This window comes from Gopherus evgoodei, chromosome 2, assembly GCF_007399415.2.
Source record: "Gopherus evgoodei ecotype Sinaloan lineage chromosome 2, rGopEvg1_v1.p, whole genome shotgun sequence".
Taxonomy (NCBI): Eukaryota; Metazoa; Chordata; order Testudines; family Testudinidae; genus Gopherus; species Gopherus evgoodei.
The window spans coordinates 244,369,459-244,390,849 of record NC_044323.1 but is presented as its reverse complement, the minus strand read 5'-3'; the positions used below and the strand labels follow the sequence as shown (position 1 = coordinate 244,390,849).

The following is a 21,391-nucleotide window of genomic DNA, read 5'->3' as shown; positions in this document are numbered from 1 at the left end:
TGTGTTGCTGTTGCTTCAGGCACGGCTCCCAGCATCTCCCATTGGCTGGAAACGGGGAATCGTGGCCAATGGGAGCTGCTGGGCGCGGTGCCTGAAGCAACAGCAACACACACCCTTGCACCTGTCCTCCCCCAGGTTCTGTCCGCTTCCTGGATCAGTAAGGGGGTAGGGCAGGCAGGGATCCTGCCCTGCCCTGCCCTGCCCCCAGTGCGCTCAGGGCCACGCCACTCTACGTAAACGCTGGGGGAGGGCGGGGGTGGTGCTGTAAGAAGCTCACAGGCTGCAGAAATTAACCTCGCAGGCCGCGTGTTTGAGACCGATGTATAAGAGTGTAGTGAAAGTTACCACATGTTTAGAAAGCATTTGGAGATCATTGGATTATTAATTATTATATGTTAAATGTACAGAATTTCAGGCTTTGAAATTATCTCATTTGACAATATAACTGAAACAGACTGGGGACATGATACCATTTTGTTTCTGTTATCAATTTCTAACTGTGCAAACATGTTCCATTATAGGTAAGGCTACAATTTAGTCACAAGTATTTTTAGTAAAAGTCATGGGCAGGTCATGGGCAATAAACAAAAATTCACAGCCTATGACTTCTCCATGACTTATCTGTGATTAAATCTTGTGGGGTGGGGGGAAAGAGGCATTGAAAGGGCATGGGGGGCACTGTTGGGAGGAGCGCCCAGGACCAGCGGCACCAGCTACCTGGGGCCATGGACACTGGCTTCTCTGGCCGGTCAGGGACTGCTGCCTAAGTCAAGTAACTGTGGCTGCTCCAGAGGGCTGCGGATTGCTGCCTGGGGCTGCGGACCATGGCTGCTCCAGACGGCTGGACAGGGACTGATGACTGGGGCCACAGGAACGGCGGCTGGTGTGGCTGTCCCGGAGGCCGCCTGAGCAGCTGGCCCTGGAGCCAGCTGCTTGGGCAGCCATGGAGTCAGCCATACTGACCCCTGCAGAAGTCACGGAGGTGACAGAAAGTTGCAGAATCCATGACTTCTGCGACCTCCATGACAGACATGGAGCCCTAACTATAGGTAGTGTGGTTCTTGAATGGATATTAGTTTCTGTGACTGACATGTTAACAGCAGCAAGTTGATACTAGACAAAAATCCATCTAAAATACAACTATATTTATTGCAACAAGGATGTTACTTACAAACAATAAAGCATGTGGAAGTTAAAGCACTGCACTCATCAATCAATGTGTTTATTATATACCCCAGAGTACCTCACAGGCTAGAGAATGCTCCATAAAACTACTACCATAGACATAAACAAACATAAATCTTATCCAAGGACATTAAGGTATGGAAACAAGTCACTAAGCGGAAGTTAGAAATACTTTCCCCTATTTATTAAGAGAGAAAAACAAACAAACCAAAACCTTAAGCACTTCCAGAAATTCATGGGTATTTAAAAGCTTTTGCAAAATGCAGAAGCTATTTATTGTCCAGCTAAAATTGATAATTGCATTATATCACTCTTTCTTTTGATAAGCCATGCACCGACAGACACAAATACTGCACATTTTGCAGTAACACAAACGTAAAAGAAACCATCAAGTGCCTTAGGGTCCTAATTAAAAATAAATAAGTAGTCACTTCAGTGAGAAATTAGGAAATGTGCACTAATCAACATACACATAAGAAGACATAACATAAACAATGTTTGGTGCTCTTGTATGCTATGTGGTGGCTGTACTGTAATATTTAACTAAAAACCCTTAGCCCAATTCACCACTACTGCTCATTATGTACTCACTGACAGCAGTACAAAGTGGGAGTAAAATGCTGCTGCAGATGGGAGTGGAGAGTTCTAAATTGATAGCATTTTACACTCATAGGGCCAGACTGTCTCCTGTAGCTAAGCTCCATTAAGCAGGGTGTCATGAAGCCTGTTATTCAATGGGAGCTTGTTTGAGTAAGAATTTCAGGATTTGGCTCATTATTAATAATAAGTATATAGTAGCTTTAGGACAACGGCTGTGTAATGCTTAGAGAAGACTTCAGAATGATAGTGTCCAAAGCAGCAATGAGCAGATAGAACTTCCAAAATCCTTGCAATATTATTTCTAATAATCCTTGACAATACTAATGGTATTCTGTATGTGCTGTACAAGTGACAAACACCTTGCAGGAGTCCCCCAAATGTTTCAGAGTCCAGGTGATTAGAGGTGGCAGGTATCTTTTCAAAAGTATCTAAGTGATTTAGGTGCCTAACTCCCATTAAATAACTAGGGCTTCTTCTGGGCCAAATGACTATTTAAGTATTTTGTCAAGCTGTCCTGCAGGGACTCAAGAGCATGAGTACCAACCTTAGATCAGACTGTTAAGAACCAGGGCACAATCCCCAAATTGGTTGTGAATTCTGCACTTAGATTTTACCAACCAGTTATCAAGTGTAAATTCCTCAGGCACTGTAACAGCCTGAACAAGGAGTCATAGACACGAGCCCCTTCCCAAACTTGTCACCTAGAAAAGCCTGCCTTTGTGATAGATGGTCCCTTACACCACGAATCACAGAAATATTCAGGTTACTCCCAGTCGAAAAGGACCAGTCACTTAACCCAGGTAAGTTGCACCTTAGATCTCAAACCAAAGACAATGCTTGCAGAGAACCCTATAATAAATGACATTGTTTTATTCATAGGAAAAGGAAAAAAGAGTGTTAGTTACAAGGTTAAAGCCAGTAAACATACGTACACAAATGAATTACCATCTTCAATTTCAACATTATAGAAGGTTTCACAATAAGCAAGCTCGATATGTCCTTTGGGGCTAACCCAGGCTCAGCACTGAGTTCTCTTGCCTATGCCTAGAAAACCTTGCCCCTCAAAGTACAAGGAGCATAGAAGTCCACTTTCTTCTTGTTAGAGGTTTTTATTCCCTTCCCCCTTGCACTTTGAGCTGCAAATCAGCTGATGGGAAGAATTCACTTGCAAGACTCAAACATTTTTCTTATTTAATGTTCTTCTCTATCTGGTGTTGATGGGCCTTCCTTGTTGGGCAGGACATAACACCTTCTGTTGGAGACGTACGTTTCACACTAGTTCATGTCTCTCTCCTGTCTGGTGATTTACACAGTTACAGAAGCCTGCAATGCAAATGCTCAAATATTACCTTACAATATGGGATACAGATGTTATTAGTGAAATTAATGCATGCAGCAACTCACAGGCGTTCAAATCTAAACACTAAACAATTCTTATAATTCGAATACCTATTTTTATAGTACTAACACACAGGTGAGCCAGACTGATCTCAGCTATATATTTGTTAATATTCAACTGAGGCTGGTAAAACGACTAGGGCTGCTTCTGAGCCCAATGACTATTTAAGTATTTATCCACAGTAGAACAGTCACTGGGCCTGAAAGAGGTGGGAGACTCAGGGTCCAGCCCCTGTTTCAACCACTCTCTCATTATTTGGCCACAGCAGAACAGCTTCAACAGGAGAGACTAAGGGAATTTCTGAATCAGACTATCCCATACTTCAGTGGCTAGAGCACACTCCTAAGAGGTGGGAGAATTCCAGTTCAAATCCTTTCTGCCTTTTGGCAGTCCTCTAACCATTGGGCTAAAAGTGATAAGGTGCACATCACCATCTCTTTCAGCAGCTAGATTTTGACTGGGACCTGATCTGGTAGATGGCCTCCCCTCAGATGAGTTCAGTGGATAAACACCTATCTTCCCTCAGTTCACAAATTGCTCTGGGATCCAGATACCTAGAGGGAGGCAGCACTGCACATGCTCAGAGACAAACTTAGGTACCTAGAGAACTTTTACCCTGAAAACTTAGGTGTAGAATGAGTGTGAGAGCCTACAGGGTTTAGCAAGAGTTTTGTGGATCACAGTGAAGCCTAAAACTGGGATGTACGCACCTTAATCTAAGACATAGGCACCAAAATACCTTTGTGGATCTAGGCCAAATCCTCAGCTGAGCATTTAGCCCTATTTATCACTAAGTGTGGTAAAGGCTTCATTTTTGTTAACTGAGAATTAAATTGTACACTTATGAACCCCCAACAAAACAGAAATGACTCAGCTTGGAAAGGGCCCAGTCCTGGCCAGAACAGAGCATTCTCAGCTCCCACAGATAAATAGATAGCCAATAGGGATTTCTGATAACTATTATATTTACAGTAGAACCTCAGAGTTATGAACACCAGTTACGAACTGACCAGTTAACCACACACCTCATTTTATAAATAAATAAATAAAATAATATGGTAAATAGGGTACAGTACTGTGTTTAAACATAAACTACTTAAAAAATAAAAGGAAAGCAGCATTTTTCTTCTGCAGAGTAAAGTTTCAAAGCTGTAAGAGGTCCATGTTCAGTTGTAAGCTTCTGAAAGAACAACCATAATGCTTTGTTGAGAATTACGAACGTTTCAGAGTTACGAACAACCTACATTCCCGAGGTGTTCAAAGTTCTGAGGTTCTACTGTAGATCTTATAAATGAAAAAGATAATTGACTCAAAACAATCTGTATATATAACTAATCACATGTTTCCCTTTGTCCTCTCTTCCATTTTTCTTCCTGTTGTTTGTTACACACACCCACTTGTGTCTTCTCTTATAGATTGTAAGACCTTCAGATCAGAAAGTGTCTTTTACTCTGAGATTGAACAGTAATGTCTTTTACTGTGAATTTGCAGAGCACAATCATGGCTGGAGCCTTTAGGAACTTCTGTAATATAACTATAATAATAAAAATAGAATTAGTGGGAGTTGAGAACACTCAGCACTTAGCAGCGCACCTTGCAGCATTAGGCTGCAAATGAAAACAGAATATGCTACCTTGCATGAAAGCAATGTTGAGGATTTTCAGTGCCTCTTCTCCAGAAGAAGAATATGGAGGTGAGGGGCATGTGGGGATCTGAATATAAATATGCTGAACACAAAGGTGGACAGACTTTAAGCTGGCCTAACAGATACAGATGAAAGCCACGAACATTATCTCAGTCAATAGTTACAGAAACACTGAGGTTGAAAGCTTGGTGACAAAAGAATGAAGATGCACAATACATTCAATCCAAAGTGAACAAATGGAAAAAGGAATCCAAACAGAAAAAAGGTCGAAGGTCAGTATTATTCATGTAACAGACTGTTGTGGTTATGTTCTTCCTTTTAATAACTGGGTTGCAATAACTGGATGAAAAAGAAAGTACACATTCAAAGAGAATCATCCTCTGCATACCTGTGAAGAAAAACAACAGAATGTTAAGATAGTTTAAGTGTATTTGGGGGACTCATTTGTAACCATTTGTAGTTAAGAGGCCAGATTTGGTCAAATTGGTACAAGGAGGTGCACATTAACCTATCAATCAACTCCAAAAGTACCCTTGCATAGAACAGGGCATTCCTCTCTGGTGAGAGCAAGGAGCCTGTCAGCAGAGCAGGGGGGTCATCAGAGCAGGGCAGCTTTCATTTGTACCAGAGACTCATAGGACCTTTGGGGATGGGAGTGCAGATGGATGAACTAAATCAATGAATGCCCTAACTGCCCTGGTAATGCCTCCGTCCTGGTCATCACACCCATTCTGGGGGATATACTGGCTCTGACTCCTATGCCTCTCTAACCCCTAAGAAGAACTGAGATTGTGATCGCTTTGCACCACTGCAACCCTGACAGTCCTTAGCAGACTAGTCATGCATAATTGTGGAGTGAGTGGAGCCCAAGGGATTTAATTCTCTACACTGTTGATATTCTTACCTTCTGAGAACTGATCAGTCACTATCAGCTGCTCATGGGAGATGGGGAAAAGCGTAAGATTTCAAGTGCAGTATTTTAAAATATAGTTCTCGCTGAATTATTTATGTCTTTTAATATCAGATGTATCAATCTCGATTATGTATCTGTGTTCGGTTTTGTGTTCAATCACTACCATAATCAAAAACCATTACTGTGAGATATGTAGACTCATCTCACTGCACAGGGTGTTACATGCCTAGCTAAACTGATTCTTGCGCACCAAGATGAAAATATACCCATTATCTTGTTTTGTCTGCTTGCTATATTATTATGGCATCTTCACAATCACTTCGTTCATAAGCTATGTATATGCTAGAATGTAAACAAATAGCTGTCCCAGATTTCATGGAATACCTGAGATTTACATTGTTTTTCCTCATTGTCTAGGTGTTGGGTCTAAACTTTTGGTGAACTTTGGGGAGCCAAAACACACCCAGACTGGCTGTCTCTGCATAATCCTTCCTGAAACCTTTTGAACAAAACACTGACCTGCAAACTACTCATGACACCCCCTTTCTCAAGTAGCCATTAGCCTTTATCTCTATGCATTTACTTGTTAACTTGCTTTTCCTGTAAAATCTTGATTGATTATGCATGACCATTATCTTTTGTTAATCACTTTGTTTACTTCTGTATATAAATATTGATGCTCACCCCTAATAAAGGGGCCACACTTAATCTAAAGCTTTGAGAGCTAAGGATAGTGTGAGCCCATTGATCAACGCATTGGTGTCTGGTCTCTGACAGAATTGTGTGCCCCATACCAACTCCGCACGAACTCGGGTGCTGGAGAGGTGAGTGAGGACTTGCTTTATTTACCTAACATAGGCATCCTAAATTGGCACCTCATAGCCCTCTGTTGTGATTCTCTTTGGCATGTGACAGTGTGCCAAATGTTCATGACAATTTCGGTATTCACAAAGCCCCACACTGTGTCTGTCTGGCCCCTCATTTTATGCAAACACTGCTCTTTTTGAGCAAACAAAGCCATAGATAGCAGGACCAGGGGAACAGAAGGGAGTCGAGGAAGAAGTGTATCCGTCAATCTAATGTTCTTTATTGACATACTCTCTCAAAGTGGTTTGCTTTAATGGCAGACTCCACAGTTATAAGGTTTCAGCATTTAAAGTTATTTTAGGAGAAAAAGCTCAGACTACATATGTGATGTTTCAGGTTCAGCCTGTCCTGTTTTTTAATCTGTTAGTTCTCTTTAATTTTTGTATGCAGTGTTGTTGTAGCCATGTCATTCCCAGGACATTAGAGGCAAGGTGGGTGAGGTAATATCTATTATTGGACCAACCTCTGTCCATTTAGCTGTGATACACTAAGTACCTTTCCTAGACCTGAGGAAAAGCTCTGTATAGCTCAAAAGCTTGTCTGTCACCAACAGAAGTTGGTTCAATAAAAGATTACCTCAGTCGCCTTGTTGTCTCTCTCATTCTCTTTAATGCAGCAATAGTGCTTTTGAACTGATGATCTGCTAAGTGCACTGGGTTGCTTTGTTTAACTGTTCACAACTTTCAAGGAGACATCCCTCAGGCTAAAATAAGAATATAATTTAGTTTCAGTAACACAGTGCAAGTTGTAAATATGCATATTGTTTACAAGCAAAAATATAATAAATAGAAAAAAGAAATAGCCTGAGTCGTCACAACAGGGTACAGACATATCATGAATTAGTATTATGAATATTCTGCCTGCCATAGGCTTCTTTAAACCAGCTTGTGTAAAGTGATCGCTATATCAGTTCTGTGAATAAATAAAATTAAAAGTTGCAATTATTAAGCAACTTTTATTCCAGGGTCCAGAAGCAATTTATAGAAGGTAGTGAGTACTGTGAGACACTCTGGTGATTGATGAACATGTAAAGCTTTGAATAAACAAACAGATATTTTTATATAGGAAACTGAGGCACAGTATTAAATAGCATAATAGTTACCATGGAAATGAGTGCAGTGTAAAAATCCCAGATACCATCCATACACAGATTGTGGTATATGAACTTCAGGCCCAATTCTGCAAAACACCTATGCATGTGAATAACTTTAGGCATATGAGTATCTCATTTTAAATAATTCAGACTGCTCATGTGTGTAAAGTTACTCGAGTGAGTGTTTGCAGCACTGGATTTGGAAATAGAAAGATACCACAGTCATTATGTGATATATTTTATAAATGCCAAGATGCTCAGATTAGGTTAGACTAGTTTTGCAAAATGTAACTGGTGCACTCACCCAGGAAAAGTAATCTGTATTTGAAGAGTAAATGAAATATCTTTACTTCTACCATTATGATCATCATACAGGTAGAGAGAGTGCTGCTGCCTCTCATGACTTTATCACAAGTCTGGAGATATTTGGCATTTTATGACATCTTAAAGACCCAGCTCCCGGAGCCATTTGAGGACGATGTGATAATTTTGCCTTTCATTTAAAAAACGGCATTTCCAGCCCACTAGGTTTCAGAGAAAAGCTTGAAAACAGGAATCCCCAAGACTCATAAACCACCAGGCAAGTATAAAGACTCCCCTGCTCATTATTTTTAAATCTACTACTTTCTAAGGAAAGCTTGCGATTTCTTTGGGCCTGATTCATGATATTTGAACGCCTGGTAGCGAGCATTCGGGGCGGAGGGGGGCTGCTGGGGCCGCTGACAGGCGCTCGTGTCCGGGCTGGTACGTTTCCAGGACAGCTTTCCAATACAGCCGGATTGGGGCGCCTCCAGGGCTGCCAATCCCTCTGCCTCTTTCCCAGCACCTGCCCCGCTTGAGAAGCGAATCCCACAGGCGGGGCTCACGGCTCTGCCCCGGGGCAGGCACCCGGGCTCAGCGGCGCAGAGCCCCTGCCCCCAGTCAGGGCGCCGCCCGCACCTGCTAGCACCGTGCAGCTGCCCCAGCCGCAGGGCGGCTCCGGTCAGGTGGCTGGCGGCTGGCTGACGTGGCCGGGAGCCCGCCCTATATGAAGCCCAGGCGGCGCTCGCGCTGCCGAGGCTGACGCCGGGGGGTGGTGACTGAGCCGGGGCTGCACTGGCGCAAGGCGGCGGCGGGCTGTTTCCGGAAGGCGGCAGCTGCAAGCATGGACCCCAGCAGCGAGCAAGGTACCGGGGGGCTTTCCCGGCCGGGCGGCCCTATCCGCCCGTGCCCTGCCGGGAGGGGCGCCACTGGTGGGGCGGGGCTGGGCTGCCCGCTCGCCGGCCCCGGAGCAGCGGGACGGGGACGAGAGGAGCAGCCGCCTCGCTGCCGGCAGCGCCCCAGCTCCAGAGCCCTCCTGCCTCCGGGCGGGGCCGCGGCAGCCCCTCCCCTGGCGCTGCAGGGCGCGGCCCGCGCTCGGGGGCCCTGCGCTGTGTCCTCCCTCTCCCCCTCCCCCTGGCCGCATCCGGGAGCAGGGCGGGGTGGGGGTGAAACGGCCGCTGGGCAGCGCTTCTTGTTTGCATAGCGATTAGCTGTGCGCGCCCTCTGGGAGTCTTGGCAGCTGCTGTAGCTCCGGCGGTGCCTTGGGGCGGAAGAGTCAGAGGAGGGGGTGGAGGTAGCCGGCCTTCCCTGGGTGGGAGGCTGAAAGCCCTGAACTACCCATAGCTTGGCTTCTTCTCAACCTGCTCTGCTGGAACCTAGGCACCTCCCAGCCCTGCTCCTGCTGTGCCCCTGTCTGCACTAGCCTGTCCAAGAGGTGTCTCTTCCGCGCCCCCCCCCTTTTACTCCTGTGTGCCAGGCTTGACACCAAGCACCCAACCTGCTGAGATGCTGAACCCTCACTACTTCAATTTGCTCTTGTGGGTGATCAGCCCCTCTGAAAATAAGGCCCGAGGTGGGCCCAGCTAGTTGGTTTAACTGCCCAATGGTCTGCCTTAAAGATGCCCACGAAAGCTTATGCTCAAATACATTTGTTAGTCTCTAAGGTGCCACAAGTACTCCTGTTCTCTTTGTGGATACAGACTAACACGGCTGCTACTCTGAAACCTGTTAAAGATGTTGTGAATCTAGTTTCTAACTTTTATTTGCACAGATAGAGTGGAATTACTCTGACTTAGCGTCTGAGATATTGGGTAATCTAAAATAGCTTATGTTCATATTGAATAACTGTGCTAGGCTCAGGGGATTGCCTTAAAACACAGGCTAAGCATTTATATCCTGTATTTCTAATGTGCTCAGCACTCTGGGTGTTTTATGACAGTATAGTAAACATGGATTGAAAACCAAACCCCAATAAAACACATTCATTGTAGGGATGAAGTTAATTTTGTAAACCTGGTAGTGGAACAGTTCCAGTAAAATATTCTGATCTGCCAAATCTCCTCTGGTAGAAGGAAACAACAGTATTCCTGTAGCATGAAAGAGCTGCTTTCCTATAATAAATCCAAGGCTTAAATCTACCTAAACTATTAGTAGGAGAACTGGACCCATTAGTTACAGATATGGCTTTCTAGTGTGGGGTGGATACTCATAAGGTATGGGGCAGTGCTCTAGTGAAGAAACCAAGCCTCGGTGCCAAATCTATCTGGTGTGTTTTTAAAAAAAAAAAAAAAAGTTGGGTGCTGGGACTTCTACTAAGGTGCTATCCTTTATTCCTTGAGCAGGAGTGCTAGGGTAGTAGTTGTCAAATTCCTCACCAGTAGCTAGTGGAGAAGCTCTGTTTCTTTTCCCTTGCAGTAGAGGCAAGTGAAGAGGAACAGATAGTGAGGATGTTGAGTAAATGGAGACGTGTTTTTTAAATTGGTCTTACTAATACTAGTGCTCACAACTTCGCCTAACAGTAGGGAATTTGTATGACATCCATTGTGCTGCTGGCCACAGGTTTCTGAATTGCTACAGCAGAGGCACTGCAGCTGTTTGTAGACTCTGGAAGGCAAAAATTCATGGGCTTGGATTTCCTTTATACATGTATGGCTGTCTTTCTAGCTCTTATGGCATCACAGCTCTCCTTCTGCTTTATAGTTAACTGAAGCGCCTCTCTCTAGATTAATCATGAGACTAAGGCCTGGGCTACACTAGCGGTGTGGGGTGGGGGCTCGAACTAAGATACGCAACTTCAGCCATGCTATTCGCATAGCTGAAGTCTTAGTATCTTAGTTGACAAACCTGGCTGTCCTCATGGCAGTGAGTTGACTGCCACTACTCCGCTTACTCCTCCTGTTGAGGTGGATTATGGGCGTTGATTAGTGGATTGATTTATCGCATCCAGATGAGATGTGAAATCGATTCTTGATACATCCAACACTACCCGCTCATCCGGCCAGTCGTATAGATGTAACTGGGGGGTGGGGGTGGGCGGAGTGAATTGAATCTTGCACCTTAAGGCTGGTGGTTATCATTGGGCCAATCTGTGACATGACCTGTTGCTCTAAAATGCTCTAAGGATGATATTAACACAGTAGCTTTACATAGCAACATGCTGCATTATGTACCACTGACTTCTCCTGGGTGGAATAAATTAGACCTACTGTATTTCTACAAACAGCTTCTTGCACTGCTTGAGCCGCTGGTGCTGCTCCTTACCTGGTCAAGCCTGATATTTGAATCCAAGTGCCCTCATTTTGTATTCATGACACATGTTCAAAATCACAATTGGTTAAATGGTAAATGGCTAGTCTTGGTGTAAACAATAGACTGGCATGCCTCCGACTTGGACTTTATCTAGCTTTGGACATAAACCCTTTTGATCAGAGGCAATGCACTTCAATTAACTCGCATGGCAATGCAGTTGGCCTGATTAGACTAAACAAGTGCATTAGTGTGTTAACCACTATCTTTAGTACAAAATGTCCTGTGTTAGCTGATAATATAACTTTAAAAAGACCTCTGAACTTCTGTGCATGTGCACAACAAAAGGAAAGTTGCCTGGTAAGACTTAGTGCAGAGGAAAAATAGTTAGTGAAAAGTACTGAAGTAAAACTTTCAGTTGTGCCTCAGTCCCATTGTAAATATTTGTGCTCCTAAGTCACTCTGGTAAAATTGAGTGCACATCAGTGCAACTGGATTTATGTGCTACCTTCAAATATTGTAAAGTACTGAGGACATGGTCCATTATGCCTTGAGATTGAGGTCTCAACTTGGTGTTTTACTCTGCAATGTAACTGTAGGCTTGTTTGTCAAATTTTAGTTTAACTTTATGTGGAATGTTATTAAAAAAGCAGATGAAACTTATGCTTTGCCAGGGCACCTCCACTGAGCTCATGTGATGGTCTACAAAGGAAAACATGTAGCTTTTAAACTTAAATTTTATCTGACCAGTTTAGTTATCTCCATAAAACTCAAAGTGCAGTATTTAACAACTTGCATCAAAGTATATTCTGGTTTCAATATCTAACTTAAGGGCTTGTCTACATCAGAAAGTTGCAGCGCTGGTGAGGGAGTTAAAGCGCTGCAACTTTGAAGGTGTACACATCTGCAGGGCATCACCAGCGCTGCAACTCCCTGTTTGCAGCGCTGGCCGTACTCCCGTTTTGTCTCGGGTGTAGAGGATCCAGCCGAAGTCTACTCTACAGTAATTGTTTCATTCTAAAGCAGCTATTCCCTGAGAGTAATAGCTCTGCATTGAAATAACATGGAATCTGGAACAAAAGACTGACAAGACTTGTAGAGGGAAATACTTGCCTCTTCCAGAAGCCACTGTCTCAGGCCATGTCTACATCTAAAATTTTGCAGCGCTGGTTGTTACAGCTGTATTAGTACAGCTGTATAGGGCCAGCGCTGCAGAGTGGCCACACTTACAGCAACCAGCGCTGCAAGTGGTGTTAGATGTGGCCACACTGCAGCGCTGTTGGGCGGCTTCAAGGGGGGTTCCGGGAACGCGAGAGCAAACCGGGAAAGGAGACCAGCTTCGCTGCGGTTTGCTCTCGCGTTCCCCGAACCACCCTGCAAACCTCAGGGAAGGAGACCTGCTTGCTCGGGGTTCGGGGAACGAGAGAGCAAACCGGGAAAGGAGACCAGCTTCGCCGCGGTTTGCTCTCGCGTTCCCCGAACCACCCTGCAAACCTCAGGGAAGGAGACCTGCTTGCTCGGGGTTCGGGGAACGGGAGAGCAAGCCGGGGAAGGAGACCAGCTTGATTACCAGAGGCTTCCTCAGGTATGCTGGGATACCTGCTTATTCCACGGAGGTCAAGAAAAGCGCTGGTAAGTGTCTATATTTGATTACCAGCGCTGGATCACCAGCGCTGGATCCTCTACACCCGAGACAAAACGGGAGTACGGCCAGCGCTGCAAACAGGGAGTTGCAGCGCTGGTGGTGCCCTGCAGATGTGTACACCTCCTAAGTTGCAGCGCTGTAACTCCCTCACCAGCGCTGCAACTTTCTGATGTAGACAAGCCCTCAGACTAACACGGCTACCACTCTAAGGCCTTGGCTACACTCACACTTTACAGCGCTGCAACTGGGGTGTGAAAGAACACCCCCCTGAGCGCTGCAAGATACAGCGCTGTAAAGCGTCAGTGTAATCAGGGCAGCAGCGCTGGGAGCACGGCTCCCAGCGCTGCACGCTACACCCGTAAGGGATGTGGTTTACATGCAGCGCTGGGAGAGCTCTCTCCCAGCGCTGCCGCTCTGACTACACTCACACTTCAAAGCGCTGCCGCGGCAGCGCTCCCGCAGCGCTGCCAGGGCAGCGCTTTGAAATTCCAAATGTAGCCATACCCTAAGTAGTATCAGCAAAAGGAACAAGGCATACTTGTGGCACCTTAGACTAACATTTATTTGGGCATAAGCTTTCATGGACTGTCCACTTCAGGAACTTGAAGGGAGTGTTTCTCTGAATTCTCACTTCTGATCTCCTTGTGCAAAATGAGAATATGCCCCATCGTGAAGTCAACTACTCTGAAATAACAAGGCTCCTCTGTAGTGAAGACAAACATAGTTAAATCTGTTTAAAAATAAGGCTTGCAAGAAACTAGTCTAATGAAATATAGTAATAAGCAAACTCTATTACTGCTGACATGGGATTCTTGTTCAGCATTTGATAGGCCTGCACTCACCAGTGACTTACCACTACAGCGGCCTGTTGTCTTGAGAGCACATCTAATTAGCAAACCGGATGTCTCTTTGGATTGTAAACTTGGCTGACAATACTAGTCTAGTCTTACTTACCAACAGAAGTTGGGCCAATAAAAGATATTGCCTTACCCCCTTGTGTCTCTAATATCCTGGGACCGATGTGACTACAACAACAACATTAGCCTAGTCAGCCAAGCAAACTGTTGCTTAAGAAAGCGTAATGTGTCAGTAAGCTGTATCTCATTGACTCTTGATGGCTGCTGTAAACTCAGGGAGAGGGTAAGAAGGCAACCCAGAGGTAGTACAGATAACTCGTAACAAACTCAGCAATAGCTAGAATGCTGAAAAGATCAACTTTATGTTTGAAACTAGCAAAAGCTGGATTCTTTTGCTTTCTGTCTCACTCTTTTCTGTGGACTGTGGAAGGAAAACCTCATTTAGATGCTATATATAAAATTATTGCTGCAGTCTAGGAGATGTCTATGCCATGAGCAAGACAATTGAAATAAGATTATTGGTCTAACAGAGGTTTGCGAATGAATTGTGATGCAAACAGAGTGATAATAGTGAAACTGCCATGTAACCTATATTTCCACTTAATAGATGTCAATGCAGGGTAGCAACCTTGTAACAATTAAGTTGACAGCTGCATTCTCACCCTGTGAAAGTGAAAAGAATCCTGGATGGCTTAATAGCTGTTCCTGAATTTTTGTACTTCAACTATATTGTATGTTAAATATGAAACTAATCGTAAATCAGTTGGTTACTCAAAACAGTAAACTTTAAATATACACAAGTAAATGCATCTCAGAACAAACAAATTAAAATAATACACTGAAATGAAGAACTTCATAAACTTAGCCTTGAATACTGTAAACTGGGTTTCTTCACACTTGTGCAATAGAAAGACTTGTGTAATGCTGGCTAGAGACTAGTTCTTGTGCACTAGCAAAACACTAGATTGGAAACACTGCAAGAGAGCCTTTAGTTTTAAACGGTTAGCACTAGAAGTTTTACTTTATAGAACAAAAAGCCATTTACTAAAACTAAGTGGGTGTCACAGTATTCATTTAAAATGCTATTTAATGCTTATTCCTTGTTAGTGTTAGAATCTGGGATAAATCTTTCACTACAAACTATGCTGATAAATCATGGAGTCTTTTTTTGCTTTGTGGTATTTGTATTCAGACATAGGGTCTTCACTGGTAAATAGACGCTAACTTTCTGAGAAACCTGCCTTTGTTACATACTGACAGTTTCCCACCCTTAAAGGTCAGTTACTTGGGGCTAGTCTACACTATAATTGCTACAGAGTGCTCCTATGGGCATAATAACCCCCCCTCAGAGTTAACTATGTTGGTGGGAGAAGCCTTTCCACTGACATAATGCTGTCCACATTGGTACTTAGGTTGGTGTAACTTGTGTCACTTAGGAGGATGGCTTATTCATGCCCCCGAGTGACATAAGTTATATCGACATAAGTGGTAGTGTGTACAAACCCATATGTCACTGCATACTGTCAGCATTACCATACCCTTATCAAAAACCTAAGCTTATGGAGTTTAGTCTGAATAACTTTTAAATGGCCTGTTACGCAGCTTCAGGTATTTTGTGTATCCTTTTCAGCAGTAGAAAACATTGTACCAGCATTTCCAGCTTCTGCACAGTATGGTAGCACGAGACATCTGAACCCTGTCTAAGTTGGCACTGACACCTTTGCCAGCACTAGTGCAGCTCACCATTGCTCGGAAAGCTGGCTCAACTTCAGTGCAGATGCATCCTATCGGTATGATCAGATCAGAAATGGTTTAACCTTGAATGCTTAGTAACCACATGCAACAAGTCTCCATGACTTACCAAGACTAAACTGTTTCTTGTAGAACTGCGTTCCCCCCAGACTTCACAATTTGGTGCTGGTTTATTTTACCTGCACTTCAGCTGTTTTCCATTTCTAGACCTGAAGAAGAATCTTAGCTTGTAAGCTTTTCAGTCCAGTAGTCAAGAGGATTTTTGAAGTTTTCTAGGAGTCGTGGTACATGGAGCTCCTCTGTTCTAGTCACATTGTTATACATGCACATTATAAGCATCTCTTTCTAGAACTAGCAGTCTGTATAAAGTCTGTTACATCAGAATCCATTACATCAACCCCAGTGTGGAGGGAATAGTGCTAGCAATATTGGGAACTTCCCTCACGTGAACTCTAAGCACTAATGTTGCATGTCTAACATCGTAGCTAACATGAATAGTGGGGAAAGGAAACAAATGTGCTTTAAAATCAGGAGTGACAAGCATAACTTCACCAGGCAAATAGGCCACCTGTATGACTAAGAAAGTAAAACTTGTGAAGAGAGAATTTAGCTATACAAAGTCCCATTTTAAAATGTGACCAGAGCAGATCTGCTGTAGAACCTCAGTAGGTTGAAGTTTGGCCAATTAGTCAGTCCATACAAGACCCATCAAGTTCTGCCCTGCTGAGTAAGTTTGTCAGCTTGTAGCTGTTCTTGTCAAGCTTGTTTGGAAAAAATCAGACTTTCATTAAAAATCTACATATTTCAAAATTACTTTCTTCACAAAACTTTATCTCTGCAGTTGTGCATGGCTAGACAAATGGGAAATGAACAGTTAAGAGGTCAACCAGTTCTTACGGTCATAACTTTTCAGTATCCTGACATCCAACTAACCTTTTCTGTAGGTTTTTGTTGATCTGCAGAGGCCAAGCTAACAAACCACTGGATGAATAGAAATTGGCTTTTTTTCCTATGTTATAAAGCCAGAAGGGACCACTGATCTAATAGGACTCCTGCATCACCTTGACTGTAGGATTTCACTGAATTGAATTCCATTAGAACTACAGCATGTTTTAGAAAAACATCCAATCTTGATTTAAAAATTGGATTTTTATGGTGCCCAAGTAACTTGTTCTGACCTCCTGTGTATTGTGGCCAATCTTAGTATAAACTGTCTGAGTGGACAGTGTAAATCAGAAGGTGAGAGTGAGAGAAGGATTGCTTATTGGTGATAGGTTGGCTCCTGGATGGCTAACTGGAAATGCCCAGACGCTCAGATGCTTGGAGAGAGAGGTAGGTGGAAGGCTGAGGAGAAGGGTGTCTCTTACTCTGCCTCTTCCAGCCTTTAGACCCTCTTTCCTCAACAGCTTCATTGCCTGAATACCTCAGGTACTTAGAGCTTCCCCATGTTACCAGCAAGATAGTTGATGTGAAACTGACAAGATTCATAGCTGCCTATAGCATTCCCAGCAGCTTCAGTGAAACCAAAGAATTCTGAACTTCAGTCTGCTGCCTGGCAAAGTGAGTAGCAGCTGAGACATGTCATTTGTCTCTAGACTTGGAAGGGTGCCATTCCACTGACAGCAAATGGAAACGCTAAACTCTCTCTAAATGAGGATTAAATGTTGCAGTCAAACTTCCTATCTTAGCTCTGTTTATAAATGCTACACCTACCTATTGTTTCGTTGCTTCAGTTAGGCCTGATCTACACTTACGCTATAGATTATTTTAATTCTACTTGTAAGGGGTGTGTCTATTTATTTATTTTATTTATTTATTTAAACAGTTAGTTATGCCAGTGAGAGCCCTAATGTAGATCAAGTTATGCTGGTATAATGTTCTCTGTACCAGTATAGCTTATTTTGTTTTGCTTCACCAGGCTAAGCTATATCAATATATGAATATTTGTACCCATACAACTGCATCTGTGCTGGGGGAATTGCTGCTATAACTATGCTGACATAATAAGGTATATGATGACATAGTTAAGTGGCAAAACCTTAAATTAAGACAAGGCCTTAATTCTCTCTCCTCCATATATTTACCAAGTAGAACTGGCTTCATTTTAAGATTCAGTTAAGAAATGATTCTTTGGCAAGAACATCACTGGTAAAACACTTCCTTAAGCTCACTCAGCTAGGAGCATCTAGGTTTTTCTGTTCTCATGAGTTTCATTTTCCTGTTTGCAACTTCTATTCTTGGGCCAGATCCTTGGCTCCAAAGCTTCTCCATGTTCTGTCAGCACAAACCAAGCATGAATTTTCTGGATCTGGATGAAGGACTTTCCTTAGTGTGAGGGAATTCCTAGATGGTGTTGTCATAAACAGATAGTTAAGGGTTAATGTCTCTCTTACCTGTAAGAGGTTACAAGCAGTGAACCTGGACCACCTGACCAGAGGATCAATCAGAAGAGAAGATACTTTCAAATCTCAGTGGAGGGAAGTCTTTGTTTTTGTGTTGTTTGTCTGTTGTTCTCTCTGGGTTCTGAGTGTGACCAGACATATACCTACAGGTCCTCTAATTTTCTGTTCAAATAGTAAGTGCAAGTAAAAAGGCGGTTTAGTCTTTTTGATTGTTTTCTTTATTTGCAAATGTGTATTTTGCTGGAAGGATTTTAATTTGTATTTGTGCTGGGGGGGAAGGCTTCTCTCTAGTGTCTATAAGCTGGAAGACCCTGTAACTTTTACCATCTTAATTACAGAGACAACTTTTACTTTTTCCTTTCTTTTATTAAAAGCTTTTCTTTTTAAGACCTGATTGATTTCCCCCCCCTTGTTGAGTCTCAAGGGAATTGAGTCTGTACTAACCAGGGAATTGGTGGGAGACAGGGAGAGAGAAGGGAGGGGGGAAGGTGGAATTCCTCTGTTACAGATTCAAGCTCCGTGAATCTATATTACCTCTTGGGGAGGCAAAAAGAGGAGGGGGGAAGGTGCATTCCTCTCTGTTTTAAGATTCAAGGAGTTTGAATGATCTTCCAGGGTAAGCCAGGGAGGGAAAGCCTGGGAGAGGCAACGGTGGGGGAAAGGGTTTACTTCCCTTGTGTTAAGATCCAGGGGGTCTTGGTCTTGGGGTCCTCTGAGAAGGTTTTGGGGGGACCAGAGTGTACTAGGCACTGCAAGTCCTGGTTGGTGGCAGCACTACAAGATCTAAGCTGGTAATTAAGCTTAGGGGGATTCATGCTGGTACCCCATCTTTTGGATGCTGAGGTTCAGAGTGGGGGTTATACCATGACAGGTGTCCCCAGGTCTTGCTGTAGGGGACATTTGGGGGAAGGGGGGCGGTGGTATGACTGGAATGCTTTTGTAATTGGTCAGTCCTGGCTGCCAGGACAGCCCCTTTGCTTAGGCTACTCTGTATTATGCCAGTAGCTAGTAGCAGGAAACTGCTCTAAACTATGCTGGGTATCAGCCTGGTGTAGAATTGTTACTAAACAACTCTGAGCCCCTTTCAGCAAAAGTGCTTGGTGCTTATTAGGAATAGCTGTAATTGTAAATCTAGCCCCTATATATGTAAGCCTGCTACTTCTTTCTAACACCCTTCTAATTTTCCATAAGAATCTTGTCTCTATGCCATCCTTGCTCCAGTACTAATCTCATGCTTGCTTATGCTTTCTAGTGTTAGCTTTTTCAACGCTACTGGCCATATAGAACAGTTCCTATATCCCGGCTATTCTAGACATTAAACATTTCTCCCCTTATTAGCCTGCAAGTACTATCTCTTTAAACAATTTTTTTTCTCCATGGGCCAGATTCTTTCCTGTGGCAGAGCACTGATCTGCCTAGGAAATGAGGGGTTGTCTGTCAGGGAGTGGAGTGAGGCTTCCTGACTTGCACAAGTGCCTATGAGATTGAAGACGCCTCTTGGCTGTTCTAAATTCCACCGTTGCTATGAGGGCTCTGTTAGTATCCAGAGCTCTGCCATGCTTCCTCCCAGTCACTTGTATTTCTGACACCAGGGTGTGGGGCAGCTGGTGTAGGAGCCACTTCTGCCTGTTTACAATGGTAGAAAGCTCTCCTATGCCAACACAAAGGGGTCTTGAAGAATTTACCTTCGTCATAGCAACGTACAAAGGTGTTGGCCTGTTTGGCCTATGTACTATCTATAATTCTGTAAAGTATTTTGGGATTTGAGATAAAAATGACATAATTGTATCCTTTCAGACAAATAGTGTGCAAGATGGAAACAAAATTTAGTGTTTCCATGGCAACAGAACAGTGTAGGAACTTTACCTGAATGCTAAGGATTCCTGAACTAACTTACAGAAAATTTTATTGTAGACTTAAAGGTTTTTTTCCCCTCTCTGAACAGAATAATAGTCCAGGTTGCTGACCTCTGCTCAGCAAGGCTATTTGAAAGAATCCTAAGTGGCTTCAAAGCAGAAGTACAAGCTCAGTCAAGCTGTATCAGAAAAGCACACAGCTGCCTCTGCTGGAGAAATAATCTTCCCTAGTCCTAATATCTTGGCTTGAGGATCATTGTGTGGTGGTAGATGGCTCACTTATCCTGATCCTTGGGTAGACTGCTGAGAGTAAGCCAAAAAATGGGGACTGGAAGGGAAAGCAGGTGCTACAATAAGACTACTCTCTGAACTGAGGAGTTACTATATAGTCAGAATTGTCAGTGAGTCAGCTTAAGCTTGGGCCCCATATAGATTCTTAATGTAGAGGTGCTGAGCGTATGCAGCTCCCACTGATGTACTTAATTCTCAGGGAGAGGGTTAGGATGGAATGGAACTAGGCCATTCTTTGCTAGATGCTTAAACTGAAGCCTCTAAAACTAAAGTGAAGCCTCTATCAGTAAGACCTACTGAGCTTGGGGGGGGGGGGGGGAGGAGAATGGAGTGAAGACCAGCTGAGTGCTCTCAAATGCTGAAGTGTGAAAATCCTAGAAAAAAATTCTAATGCCTGTCTAAAATCTTCTGTTGATAAGGGGAGAATCTTAGCTAGCCAACCAGAGACTGCTGTGCAGAGCTGGAAGTTGATGTGGGGAGGTGTCTTCCTCCTCTGCCTCAGGTTTAGTTGCTCAGGCAGCTGTCTGATCTTAGACAGCATGCTCACACACTTTCCCCAACACACCCTCCCCACCCCACCCTACCCTCTTCACTTGAAAAGCAGCTGCCAATTTAGTAGGATTCCCATGGAACAATGGGATTGAGAAACCTGCATCATGTGATGCTGTTCCTGCCCCATGAGGCATTGCAAAGCCTTCCTAAAGCACCCTGTGGCCAGTTGCACAGTGGGATAGCTACCCACAGTGCACTGCTTCCTGTGTCAACACAAGTGCTGCTAGTGTGGATGCACTCTGCCAACACAAGGGGCATAGTGTGGACATGCAACAGCTGTTTTTATGCTGCTTTAATTAAAGCACTTTAATTACTTTTTTGTCAACAAGATTCTGTACTGTAGACATTGCCTTAATCTTAGACAAGAGCCAAAATATAGAGGCCAGGGAAAAGGTGGTAGCAGACTTCTTCCTCCTGTTGCAAAATAGCCTAGAAGGGGGAAAGTGCTTTCTTCTAGCAGGTAAAGGTAGGTGGAGCTCAAATTTACCAGAGCCCTGTAATACACAGATTCAGAAGAATGTGCCCCAACATCACACCTTGGTAAAAATCAATCAGCCTGGGGCAGAGTTGAGCTTCTCATCAGAGTTGCTGCTAGGCTTCAGTGCAGAGAGAGCCCAAACTTGCATAGCAACTCCTGATGAGTAGCTGTCAAATTCTTCAAGGCTTTTATAGCAACCAATCCTTGCTTATTTATTCTTCTAAATGGAGAAATTGACACGTACAGCTGCAGCAGGCAGGTACTTCATGTGCTTCCCTTGTTAAGTCTTGACTCTTTTGTCTCTCTCAGA

General features: G+C 43.7%; 1 protein-coding gene across 2 annotated transcripts in view; it reads left to right on the top strand.

Annotated features, from left to right (window-relative positions):
* Window positions 1-8,729: 8,729 nt before the first annotated feature.
* TPD52 (tumor protein D52) overlaps window positions 8,730-21,391 on the top strand; it is a 70,356-nt gene continuing 57,694 nt past the window's right edge. The window contains exon 1 of one of the 2 annotated variants that reach the window (XM_030553324.1): window positions 8,730-8,868. In XM_030553324.1, coding sequence (XP_030409184.1) covers window positions 8,847-8,868 — 22 coding nt within the window. In that variant the 5' untranslated portion in view covers window positions 8,730-8,846. The remainder of the gene's footprint in view (window positions 8,869-21,391) is intronic. The other variant, XM_030553325.1, reaches the window with a different exon arrangement.